General features: G+C 38.9%; 1 protein-coding gene across 2 annotated transcripts in view; it reads right to left on the bottom strand.

The window, feature by feature from the left end:
• Positions 1-6,063: 6,063 nt before the first annotated feature.
• The window catches only part of LOC103468073 (galactose-specific lectin nattectin-like), a 21,688-nt gene continuing 14,977 nt past the window's right edge, over positions 6,064-12,774 (bottom strand). Inside the window, exons 1-7 of one of the 2 annotated variants that reach the window (XM_008414919.2) lie at positions 9,187-9,291; positions 8,944-9,009; positions 8,419-8,428; positions 8,058-8,143; positions 6,950-7,084; positions 6,452-6,563; positions 6,064-6,278 (exon numbers count right to left, since the gene is read on the bottom strand). In XM_008414919.2, the coding sequence (XP_008413141.1) occupies positions 6,208-6,278; positions 6,452-6,563; positions 6,950-7,084; positions 8,058-8,143; positions 8,419-8,428; positions 8,944-9,009 (480 nt within the window). In that variant the 5' untranslated portion in view covers positions 9,187-9,291 and the 3' untranslated portion in view covers positions 6,064-6,207. Of the gene's footprint in view, positions 6,279-6,451; positions 6,564-6,949; positions 7,085-8,057; positions 8,144-8,418; positions 8,429-8,943; positions 9,010-9,186; positions 9,292-12,774 lie in introns of those variants that run through there. The other variant, XM_008414921.2, reaches the window with a different exon arrangement.

Below are 12,774 nucleotides of genomic sequence, written 5' to 3'. Positions count from 1 at the left end.
ATTCTGTCCATGAAAGTAATGAACAGAATCGGTGACAAAGGGCAGCCTTGGTGGAGTCCAACTGTAAAACGTTTTCAACCCTAAAGCTGGAAACGGCTGCAGCTGCCATCAAACCGCCGTTTCCCATCAGAACCTGGTCGGCTCTGATTGGATGAATAGTTTTAGTTCAGCACAAACTGCCTGCTTAAGGACATTAAACAGTTATTCTGTTGTACTTTGACTACGCCACTTCACTTTTTTACTTCAAACTTCACTCAAATCATCTGAGCCTGGGACTCAATTAGTGCCAGATTGATTTAGTTTATTTAAGTTATGAGAAGAAACGATTGATCCCAAAATGATTCAGATCTCAGTATTTTCTACTCAACCGATGAGACAGAGAAGAAAATAAAAAGATAATACAAATGTGAAAGGAATAGGATGAAATAAATTATTTATTAAATCTTATTTACATTTTATTAAACACCTCAGTAATTAATGAAATAAAACATTTTGKYGATTTGTTTTTGGTGATTAATAATCCACTGTAAGTCGTTTAGTTTCTAGTTCAAATATCTCTGAACACTTGAAATAAGACAAAATTAACTTAGAAGTAACTTTCCAGTAAGATATGAAATTATTTTAATTATTAAAATAAGCTCCTGGTTAAAAACTACTTACATTTTTAGAACGATTTTTATAAAAATGAAGCTTAGCAGCAGAAACAAACAGAATTTAGTTTTTTTGAGGTTTCAGCAGAAAAACGCCCAGCTGTTCAAGATCATTCAGATAAAAGGCAGTTCAAAGGGTTTAAACGATTAAAACACAACAAATAAACAGAAATTAACATTATATTACAGCAGTGGAAATATAACCCAGAACTGAGTGAATCTATTTTATCAACATTTTCTTCTCCCAATAAACTCAAATGTTGACATCCCTGGCCTTATTACACTCTTTAAAAAATAATTACAGTAAATAGTAAACTGCTTTGTTCTGTACACAGATTTACACACAAAGTCATTTTGGATCTGACTCTGCTATTTTAATAACTGCACAGAAATATTTCTGATATGTGGTACATTTAATTCTTGGTGCAACGTTTTGCAGTAAATGTTTAAATGTTTTAATCTTAAAAAGAAGGAAGTTTGAGTCACCGGAAGCTGCTATGCCTACATCTGCCACCAGAGGGCACACGTAACGCAGTTTATCAATGCGACTGTATTCTTCTCCATCAAGAGCGAGAGTGGTGATGATTTATTACATAAAAACTAAACATAAAATAGATAACTAAATTAATTCTTCCTCAGGAGTTTAAAGAAAACAGCAGAGAGGAAACGCATCATCATGTTTGTCAGATCTTTGTGTTAAAATGACTAAAACATCTTTTTACATAATGTCAAAGAACCAGGTGAGTCAGACTGAAAACTCCTCTTTCTGTTCTGTTAAACACAAAGTTTCACAGATTAAATGTGTTTTAACACGAAGCCAAGAGGGTTTTTAAGGAGTGACACATCAGTAATGATCAGGGCCGTGCAGAGGCCACTGAAGGGGCAGGTGGTCAACAACAAAAAAACGGCCCATCTAACCGCATTCTAGRACAGAATATTAACAAAGCCTCTCAGCTTCCAGAGTTTAATAAACAATGATTAATTACAAAATTATGAGGTATACAATCAAAGCTAAGGGAAATAAATCTCTAGCATACAGCTACGCATATGTAAGATACTTTATTAGTAATTTCTTTCTGCAGGTCTATTTTGTTACAGGAAAGTATTGCAATATTCAAACCTGCAATTTAGCAAGATATGTAAATCAGGACCACCAGACATATTTTGTCTTTACAGAATTAAAAATATAAACAAGGTCACAATGCAACCTTTTAGTGACTGTAATCCATAAAAAAAGAGCTGCCTGTTTGCAGTGGAGATGAAGATAAGAAGTATTTTAGTTTCTGTTCTTAAAGAACAAGTTTTAGATGATGAAGGACTTCAAACAATCTTTTGTGAATTTGAAGCCATATTAAATGACAGAGGGCTGCACAGTGGCACAGTTGGTAGAGCTGTTGCCTTGCAGCACGAAGGTTCTGGGTTCGATTCCCAGCCCCGGTCTTTCTGCATGGAGTCTCCATGTTCTCCCTGTGCATGGTGGGTTTTCTCCAGGTACTCCGGTTTCCTCCCACAGTCCAAAAACATGACTGTCAGGTTAATTGGCCTCTCCAAATTGCCCCTAGGTGTGAGTGTGTGTGTGCATGGTTGTGTGTCTCTGTGTTGCCCTGCGACAGACTGGCGACCTGTCCAGGGTGACCCCGCCTCTCGTCCGGAACGTTAGCTGGAGATGGGCACCAGCAACCCTCCCGACCCCACTGAGGGACAAGGGTGCAAGAAAATGGATGGATGGATGGATTAAATGACAGACCCGTTTCCAAAGATTCAGATGACTCAAATGATCTTGAGGCACTCACACCCAACCATTTGTTGCTGCTGAAAACCAAACCAGTTTTGCCACCAGGACTGTTCCACAAAAAGGATCTTTATGTCAGGAAAAGGTGGAAGCAGGTGCAATACATGGCAGAGCTGTTCTGGAAACGATGGCTTTCTGAGTACTTACCTCTGATGCAGGAAAGACAGAAATGGACAAGAACTAAAAGATGTCTCMTTCCTGGAGATGTTGTCTTAATTGCAGCTCCAAGAGGATCATGGATATGGACGATGGCCAAAGTCTTGAGTGTAAACCAGGAAGCCAAAGGCTTGGTGCGTTCTGTGCAATTACAAACAAAGACCAGTGTCCTGGAAAGACCTGTGACCTCAGGGTGATGCTACTGGAAGCATCACCCTGAGGAACCAGGAGCATGTTTGAGAGAATAGCTCCTTTTCCTTGTTAAAGTAATTGTGACATTATTCACAATTAGGGGCCGGAGTGTTGGAGCTATTTATTCTTTATCCATTTGAATTTTGTGTGTTTATTCTTAAATTTATATTTTTTGTATTATTTACAGAACTTATTTGTAGGTTAATAATTGTTGATTTTATTTATCTTTAGTTTTATTATTGTTCTCATTTATTTTCTAAGCAAACAGGAAGTGAGGTGGGTTGGTCCACTTTCTATAAGTGTAGATCCTGGTAAAGGACCAGCAGGCATTTGGGTTTGGGGCCGATGATTTTTACCAGAGCAAGAGAGGTAGCAGAAAGAACAAAGGAAAGTTGAACTCTAATTGTTTTTTTTTTCCAAAGATATAAAAATAAATCATCAAGAACAATTTACGCGTTTGGATAATGAACCTTCTTTTGCCTGCGTAAAGAAATTTGACCCCAGTGGCTTAATGGAACTTTTGTTGGATGTTTGGTTTGACAAACAATCGCCACTACACTGACCCTAAAGACTTACAGTCTGGATTGAGTTGTTTCCCCTTCATTAATGACACTTTTATTACATACATTGTATCTATCATGGTAGTTCAGGGTGAATTMTTTTTAATTCTAAATTAATATCCTTGGACTTTTATTTAAGTGCTATTCTCCTTCAAGATACATTTACCTAACGCCAGGATAAATGCAATGAACATTATGCAGCAAAGGAAATTAGATGATCGGTTTTGGATGGGCGATGTGCCCTTATTGCATAATAAATACTAAAGAATGACTGATATCATTAAAGATACAGGGGAGACGCTTTTTAGTTATCTAGCTTTGTTAGCAAAGTCGTTAGCAATCAGCTAATAGCACAACAACAGCCTAATGTCTGTATGATAAAAATACTGAATCGATAGATAAGAACAGTTTCTCCTCACCTGGCTGTCTCCTCCCCTCAGTAGTTCTTCAGAGAAAGGCAGACGCAGAGGCCTGTCAGTGTCTGTTGTATTTCATTACCTCTCTGCTTAAACTGCGACTCCGAGCTGAAGCAGAAACGATACTTCAACGTTTTCCGTCATCTGACAAGTAGCAAGTCTACTACACTTTATTCACCAAAAACGTTTTTTTATTTACCAAAAACTGTTCTGTGATCTGGAACGTTCGCTACGTTGAGCTCCAGTTAGCCGCCTTATCTCACTGCGCGAGAGGCAACTGCGTCATGCGTCACAGGCAAAAGGTCAAAGGTAACAATATGACCGGCTTATTGTGGACTCATCCATGCCTTCTTAACAACTCGTCTGGATTACTGCAACTCTTTATATAGGGGGATGGATAAATCACAGATTCAGTGACTTCAACTGATCCAGAACGCAGCAGCACGGCTTCTCACAGGAACCAGGAAGCATGACCGTATAAGGCCAACTCTGGCATCTTTACACTGGCTGCCTGCTTTTTATCGAATAGATTTTAAGATTCTTTGTTAACTTATAAAGTTTTAAATGGGTTAGCCCCCCCCTTATCTTCGGGACCTTTTAAATTTCCGGTCTGTGTCCAGAACTTTAAGATCTAATAATCAGTTATTACTGACAGTTCCTCAGACTCGACTTAAGAGGAAAGGAGATCGAACTTTTTCTGTTGCTGCTCCTGTTTTATGGAATAACTTACTGTGGTGGGATGGTTTTCCACCCTCCCCCACTCCGTGCACCGGGCACCGTTGATTGGTGGGCGGGGCGAATACCTTTATAGTTGGGCGGGCCGCTGCAGGGTGTGTGCGTCTTTGTTCTCCCACTGTTGCTACGGTCGGCGGCTACATGTCGGCTTGTGGGTTTGGTCGACTCGTCTGCAATCTGTTGCGCTGAAGGCTGTGCCGGCTGCAGCTGGGGGTTGCTGTGGCGTGCGGCTTCCGTCTGGTCCTCACCTGCTGACCCGCTTCCTTCCGGGTTAGGCTGTGTTTCCACCCCGGGGCACCTGATTGTGTTTGGAGGTGCAGCGCTTTGGACACTCTGCTGTCTTGTCTTGTCTTGTCTTGTCTTTGGGCTGCTCTCCACTGAACCTGTTGCGGATTGGGCAGGCTGTGTGGGTGGGGCATTACTCCTCTGGCCCCATAGTAGGGCACTTGGAATGACGACGACTTGTTCCATTGTTTGAAGTATTTTCTTTTACCGTTTTGTTGAAGTATTCATTTGTTTTCTTTTGTTTGCTTTGCTCATTTCTTTTGCGCTGCATGTTTTCTTTTGTTTGACTCATTTCTTTGTATTGCATGGTTTGTTTTATTTATTTTTGGAATAATCAAACTTGTCTCCCCTTTTTTCCTTGTGTACCTTTTGTTCCAGAGACTGAGTAGTAGGCCTGAAGCCTCGTTTTAAAGAAGAAATGTTTTAAAGGATTGTTTAATAAAATATTGTGCACTGCTAAATCTGTGTTCGGGTGCATCTTGTTACTTTTAAAAAGATCACCACCTGCTGGTCACATTACCTTTCCAGATTAGATCTGCCCACAGCCTGGATCATTTTAAATCACTTCCTAAAACTCATTTTTACTCTTTGGCATTTAATTGATGTATTGTTTTGTCATTTGTGGTGTTGTTCTTGTGCAGGACTTTGGTGCAGTTTTATACCTGTTTTAAAGTGCTATAGAAATAAATGTGACATTGACATTATTATGTTATACAAAAAAGAAACAAAAAAGCAAATTTTAGTACATGTTTTTATGTGTCAGAAGAGGGTTTAGGAAATGATACCAAAAAAAAAAAATTGACCAAAAGGGCACTTGGGGGCAAGGAGCAAAAGGGGCAGGTGCTCAAGCCCCCCAGCACCCCCCTCTGCACGTGCCTACCTCCAGCTCTGGGTTTGGCTGCTACAGGGTCCGGCTTTTCCTACTCAGAGTATGACGGAGACATCGGACATACAATGACTGATACCATACTAATCATTGTGATTTGCGAGAAGATTTATGGACTGAACTGTCATTGTTCAGACTTATCAGTGTCACAGGTGACCATGATGGTATTAGACACTCAACCAGTGAATGTGCAAAAGTGACCATTCAGAGCTTTAAGCGCCGCCTCTGGTGGGATTCATAGAACCGTAGTTACAGCCGTAACTTTCGTTTCATGTTTTCACTGCTTTGACGTTACCATGGAAATGCAGAGACAGATTCACTCCATAAATGGTCTTTTAATCTAAAGTTTATCATCTTTTCTCAAAGAAATAAAACGACATGACAAAAAATGTTTCATGCTATAGATTTATTTGAAATTAGATTTTATCCTTGTATCTTCCAGCAGAGACGCCATCGAGGCCTGACATCCTGGAGGAAGTGACATCAGAGAAGGTCACATGGTCATGTTGGGTTTCTCAGGAAAAGGAGGGAGGAGTTAGGCGTTTTTGGCACAGATGGAGACATATTTGAAGGTGCATGGTGCATCATTCCATAAATAAGTAGGATCTAAAGAACAGAAATAATATAAAGAACATTTTTCAGCAGCAGGTTCATCTGTTTGGGATACAAACCCAGCAGGTCCTAAGATTTATTAAAATCATCAAATGAACTGTAATTATTAACTATTTGCTGCACAGCATCATTTGCTCTGTTCTCAGAGACACTTTCAGAATAGTCACCTTCATAGTTGATCGCCAAGCAGTGTTCATTTGAACCAGTGTTGTCTGGTTGTCCGCTGCTCCACTTGTTGTAATCGAACTTTGACCCGTCACTCCACAGCCACACACCCTCCTGAAACCAAGTGTTTTTTATTCACACATTTTACTATTAAGTTCCAGCACAATGAGGACTGAAGCCGTCCATCCCTGAGGGGCAGAGCAGGGTTGTCCAAAATGTGGCCCAGGAGACATTTTGGGCCCAGAAATGATTTTACAAGACCCAAAGATCATCATATAACTATAATCCACCAGCCCAGGTGGTTGATACAAAAACAGTTTTTAATATCTAACTGCAAGATCCATTCATCCGTCCATCGATCCTTTGCTTATCGGGTCAGAGGTAGGAGACCCAGACTCTCTGCCCCTTTTCCCAGCTCCTCTGGGAAAAGGTTCAGGGCAAAACATTTGCCCTGAACCTTCCCTGACTACCAAAACATAAAATTAAATGAAAAAACTGACCTTCTCAGCATCGTGGCCTCCGACCCAGGTTCTCTGGAACGACCCTGTCTCAGTTTTGACCAGTTTCTTTAGGAAGTCGTGCTCATTATTGTCATGGATGGAGGCCAGATTTGCACCAAAATCATTGCAGGTACGCTGGGAAAAATAAACAAAAATGAAAATACAAACCAAAGAAGCTTAAAGCAACAAACTGCATAATTAAATTAATAAAAAAAAATCAGATTGAATTTTTTTTGTTATTTTTGACTCTTCTGAAGACAAACTCGTAGTGACACCTGATGACTAGCAACACATTTTGTTGCTCTGAAAGTCGTTTCATTGAACAACATTTGGAAAATGAGTCGTTTCTTTTCTCTGGACACTTTGGTGATTGATGGTTGTATTGAATTTATAGTCCTGACTTTTCATGCTGCTGGATCATAACCAGGCATAACTTTCTGTTTTTTTCTATCTGTTCTCGGCTCCCACATCAAGCTGTCTGCCCCCCTCAGCCCCTCCTTCCTGTTTCAAACTCCTCTAATTAACATAAGAGTTAAAGGGCTTAATATCAATGAGATATTTGTTACCTTTGACAAAAAAGCTTAAGTATATAAAAGCAATGCAACAGTTTTGCTAGTTTTGATTTCCAAGGCATAACAAGGCAGTTTATCAAGATTCAGTCAAACTAATAAAATAACAAACTGCAGTCTGATTTTTAGTATTTACTTACTGGAGGTAGGTCTGGGTGATGTATCGAGTATATTCGATGTATCACGATATTTACTATTTACTGTAGTTAAAATGGCAACTATTGAGTGTAAATTGCCGTTAAAATAATAAACTTTCTCTGTCAAATTAACTTCGAGTGACTTGAACTGAATTAACAGTTCTTGGTGTCTTGAAGCGACAGTTGTTGTGAAATGACGATACTTAAACTGAATTAAATAAAAGCATCCAGATGGAAATTCTAGATTGAGTCCTAAAAACATGAATGAAATGACAAACTGATTATTTATGAAACAAACGTCTGGTCAGACGGGGCAAAGATGACAAAAAGTGAGATAAATAAAGTGACAGATTTACAACACACAAAACATCAACTGGTTTTTGTTGATTTTTGTGACTGTACCTCAGCAGAAGCCCAGTCCTTCTGAGTATTCTGGAAGAGGAAACACCGCTTTCCATACTGAGACCAACCAGTCGGGCATGAACAATCTGGGAAATGGAAAGAAGTGCAGCGGATCTTAAATAATGACTTTTATTTTCAAAATGAATTTGAAGAAATTATATGTCTTATTAAATGGAACAGAAGACTAACAGCAAAATGATTGTTCTTCATAAATAAATGACAATGTATTGAGGTAAAGCTGCCTCAATTCAGGTTCACAAGTATTTGCATCACATTTGGACTTCTGTGTTTTTCATSAACATCATTCAATCAAAATGTAGCAAAACTCTCAGCTTTCTTTCCGTCAGGTTGAAATACTTACCACATGCAGCCTGTGGATAGAGAGAAAGTATATAGATTAGTAAAACCATATGTCACTAAAAAGCTGCTAATCTACATGAAGATCATCAACATATTTATCCTRCAAGTTAAACTGGATGCACATACATAAAAAAGAAAAATAAAACTAATTTATTTTCCTCCATATCAAACATTAAACTTCTCTTATTTATATCATCACACAAAGTAAACATGTAAACCTGTATTTGCTGCAGTGTTAATGTGTRAGGCTCACAGAGCATCAGAACCCAAACGTCTCAGAAACTTTTATTACATCASATCAATTTTACAGTCATAACATGATCTGCACAATCATGGGGACGACAGCTGACTGGACGGACGTCCCTCCACAAGGAGGCAAAAGTCTCTTCATTCTGTGTCTCAAACAGCTTTAAGTCTGAACACCTTCAGCTGCCTCATCTAAAAACTCCTCACTCTGTAAACATTTCCTCAATAAAACTTTATAATCTGTTTTTCACTTCAGAGGAARAGAARATGGCCGACTCACATCGGCTCCGTTCCAGAGTACGCAGCTCAGAGAGAGGAGCAAAGCCAAGTAATGAACTGAGGCCATCTGAGGGAGAATCATCACAAATAGTTAGAATTTCAGAAAAATAAAATTACAAAACCTGTCATATGTATTAGGTGACCTCCTATTTGCCTTAGCAACTGAAACACTTGTTGCTGTGAACCTATTTGAATTTTAAAATACATAAAGCATTGAGATAAAGAAGAAGAGCTCCAACGTTACCGTTCTTTGGGTTGTTAGCAGTGAAGTGCGTCTCAGTAGCAGTACCTGGTACCAGGATGTTCAGGGATGGGAGCACAGCCTTTAAATACCCTCACTGGGTGGTGTGACCATCAGGTGTCAACACCATCAGGTCAAATAATGTATATTTCCACAGTCTACATTTCATGAACAAATACAAAGGTATCGGCTAACAACATGAAACTCCCTCAGTACACAAGCTGCTGCTGATGAAAGCCTCATGTAATTACTGTTTTACACGCACAGAGCTACTGCAAAATGTTCAACACTTAATTTTGACCTTTCATGTTTGTTCTGAATAAATTTCAATAAAATGTGTTACAACAATAAGTAACACAAATGAAGCTGCTGCCAGATTTACACATCATGTTATTGACTTCCACTGTTATTGCTAAGTTTAAAGTTGTTTGTTTAAGTAAATGACATTTATAGTCAAGAATGGTTTCAATTGTATATTCTGGGCTAATTCTGCATTCAATCAATCCACTATTATCTGCTCTCGTAGTGACAGTTTTTGTTCTTGATGTGCTTCAGTTCTTCATAATCATCAATCCAAACATGCTGTTGGTTTGTTGTGAGTTCATTAAACTTTTCCCTTTGCTGTGGCGAACTGCACTAAATTAAAAATACCAACATTTCCAGGTGTCATGTAGTTACCATACTGTTCTGCTGCAGCAGTGTGGATATGGATGKTAAGTAGAAGAAAAATCTTTTTGCTCTCCAGCTGCATGAGTGAAATTTCTGGACGTAAACAAAAACATGCAACGTGTGTAAAACTGATGGCTTCATGTTTTCAGTGRCTGGAGGTTACCATGGAGATTWACTTGCTCTATTATACTAAAATTTATCATCTTCAAAGAAATAAAACRACATGACAAAAAAGTTTCCACATTCTGCATTTCATGAACAAATACAAAGGTATCAGCTAACATGATGAAACTCCCTCAGTAMACAAGCTGCTGCTGATGRACGTCTGATGTAACTTCTGTTTTACACACAGACAGAAATGATTGGTCTGGTGTTAAWGATGAATTAATGYMTGGCCACTGCAGGCTTCATAATCATATAAATYCAWGAGACATGCCAACCACTGACTGACCAGGTTTGWTGGCGTCTCCAGGSCCTTTAGGTTCTGATGTATCTGCAGATATTTCTGTGAAATGTCTCCATCTATAAGAATTACTGTCAGTGTTTAGAGKCAGAATGTGAGGTTTGTCCACCTGTTTCACCMAGACCAGATCAACAGATCAGGAAAAGGTTCAACAGGCAGATGACTGCAGAGCAGCAGGCCTTCTCTCTTTATAAGAAGTCGAGTCTTTCCAATCATTGTTTGTTTAAAAAGTAAAGCATTAKATTATTTTGGTCTGTTTAGGAAGCCTTTCTGTGGGTGGAAACTCACCATTTTRCTGTTGGTAATTMTAAAATGATCTGTCAATGCTGTAACTGATGAAAACAGAAAATCAGCTAATCAATGATTATTGATTTCTAATTTAGTCCAACATGAATAAAACATTGTTTTCCAAAAACATCATCTTGTGCATTGTGAAATGGTTATTTGGAATATATATGATCTATTTTATCCAGCTGATTAGTGCGGTGAAATATGCTGATGTCATCAGATCATATTTCTGTTTGCCTGAGGCGAACCGATCCTCACAGGAACCTGGGTGTGAGCAACAGATCATCTGACATCCAGGTATCAGGTTTCATCCAGAACCGTTTCTCCAGAACCGACTCTGTGTCTACAGCCAGCTTCCTGTTTTCTTCAAGTCCAGTTTATTTATACAACATTTAAAACGCAAGTTTAACCAAAGTGCTGCAGACATAAGATGAGCAAGAAACATTTATAAAATAGAGCAAAGATCATGTCAGCTGACACCAACCACAGATCATTTTGAAGACATAAATATATATTACAGATTTTATTCCAAATATATTCTAACTGAACAAAGAAGAAACTGAATTGACAGAAATTACAATTTACAAAATTTTACAGGAATTGCAACGACAATGAGTTTACAAATTAGTCACTTTAACAGGCTCTGGTAAATATGATGTCACCATCAGCAAAGTAACTATTAGTTAATGACTTCATCACTGAGCCTAATATTGAGCTTAGTTGTATGACAATAATTATCTGTACTGATTGAATCACCTAATTACTGTCATGATGTCAGTTCTTTTGGGTTTATTTCTGTATTCTCATTCTATGTTTATGGGTTTATTCTGTGTTTCTATGTTTATTCTGGTCATTTACCCTCTGTTGATTAGTAATCTCGTTCACCTGTTCCCCTGGTTATTTAAGTCGGCGTGCACCATTGTGTGGCGCTGGATCGTCGTCGGAATGTCGTCGGAATGTCGTCGGAATGTCGTCGGATTGTTGTCAGATCATTGTCTGATTGTTCTTGTGTTCGAGAGAGTTGAGGAAAGGTACCTCCGAGTTTAGTTTAGTTTTTTGAGGAAGACTCCGCAAATTGTACCTCCGAATTTGACCTCTGTCATCTGTGTGTACGATGAAGAATAAACACAAAACAACACGCCGTCGCCTCCCTGAGCATTCGTTCCAAGCGTCTCCAACCATCCTCCTGACAATTAAAAATTTTTAAGTGAGACTAAAATCATGAAAGAGGAGGAGGCTCTGCTACAATAATTCAAGAGTCACTGAACTGAAAGAAAGTTTTCAGGGAAAATTTGACTCTTGAATATCKAAGAATTAAAGTAAAAACCCATAAACGAGCTTTGACTCTTATAAAAAACTCTTCAAATATGTGGAAACTTTTTTAATTGACTTTAATGAGCTTTTATCTGTTATATTAGAGAAGCTAGGTACACCCTTTTGTCAAACTGACAGGTGGGCAGGACTTTCGATTTTGGAGATGGGACTTCCGGTTTTTGAGGTGGTACTTCCGGTTTTGGAGGCGGGACTACCGGTTTTAGGGTCGGGTGGGGGTAAATGGGGTGTCCAGATGTGCGCAGGGAGGGGGAAAGCAGGATTTTAAATGTTGATGAATTTAACACCTCTGACTGCTGAGTTGGCGCCTATTGTAATTTTCGTCTGGGGACAATCATGAATTAGCCAATTGAAATAGAGTAGGAGGGTGTGCTGTTTCCAGCTCTGTACTTTAAAGTTTTCACCAAGTAGCTCTTAAAGAAAARTATGAACATGTACAAAACTAAAAAATCTACCGATCAACCAACTGGACATTGAAGTATTTGACTGGAAATGAGAAACCACCCTTGGATTAATAAAGCGCAAGCCACAACTCTTCTTGAAGCAAGCCAGATTCTGATACGGYTATTTCCTGTGATTGTTAAAGAGTACTGTATTTCTCCCGGTGTTTTCTGTGCACACTATCTGGATAAATATGGGTGAATGAGCWGGTAGGGATGATCCCCAGGGAATAAACTCTGTATAAGAATTAACATGGTCATCATCAAATTACGCTACACTAATTCAGAAATCAGTGTTTTGAACAGACTTACGTCTGCATTACAACCTCTACAAAATACAAACAGCCCTGTGCATAGCCCGCCTCACAGTCCCTTAAGGTCACCTGTTTCAAACAAGTC

The sequence above is a fragment of the Poecilia reticulata genome, linkage group LG7 (genome assembly GCF_000633615.1).
Source record: "Poecilia reticulata strain Guanapo linkage group LG7, Guppy_female_1.0+MT, whole genome shotgun sequence".
In the NCBI taxonomy this organism is placed as follows: domain Eukaryota; kingdom Metazoa; phylum Chordata; class Actinopteri; order Cyprinodontiformes; family Poeciliidae; genus Poecilia; species Poecilia reticulata.
The sequence above is the reverse complement of the archived record's forward strand: the minus strand, read 5'-3'. Positions and strand labels throughout refer to the sequence as shown.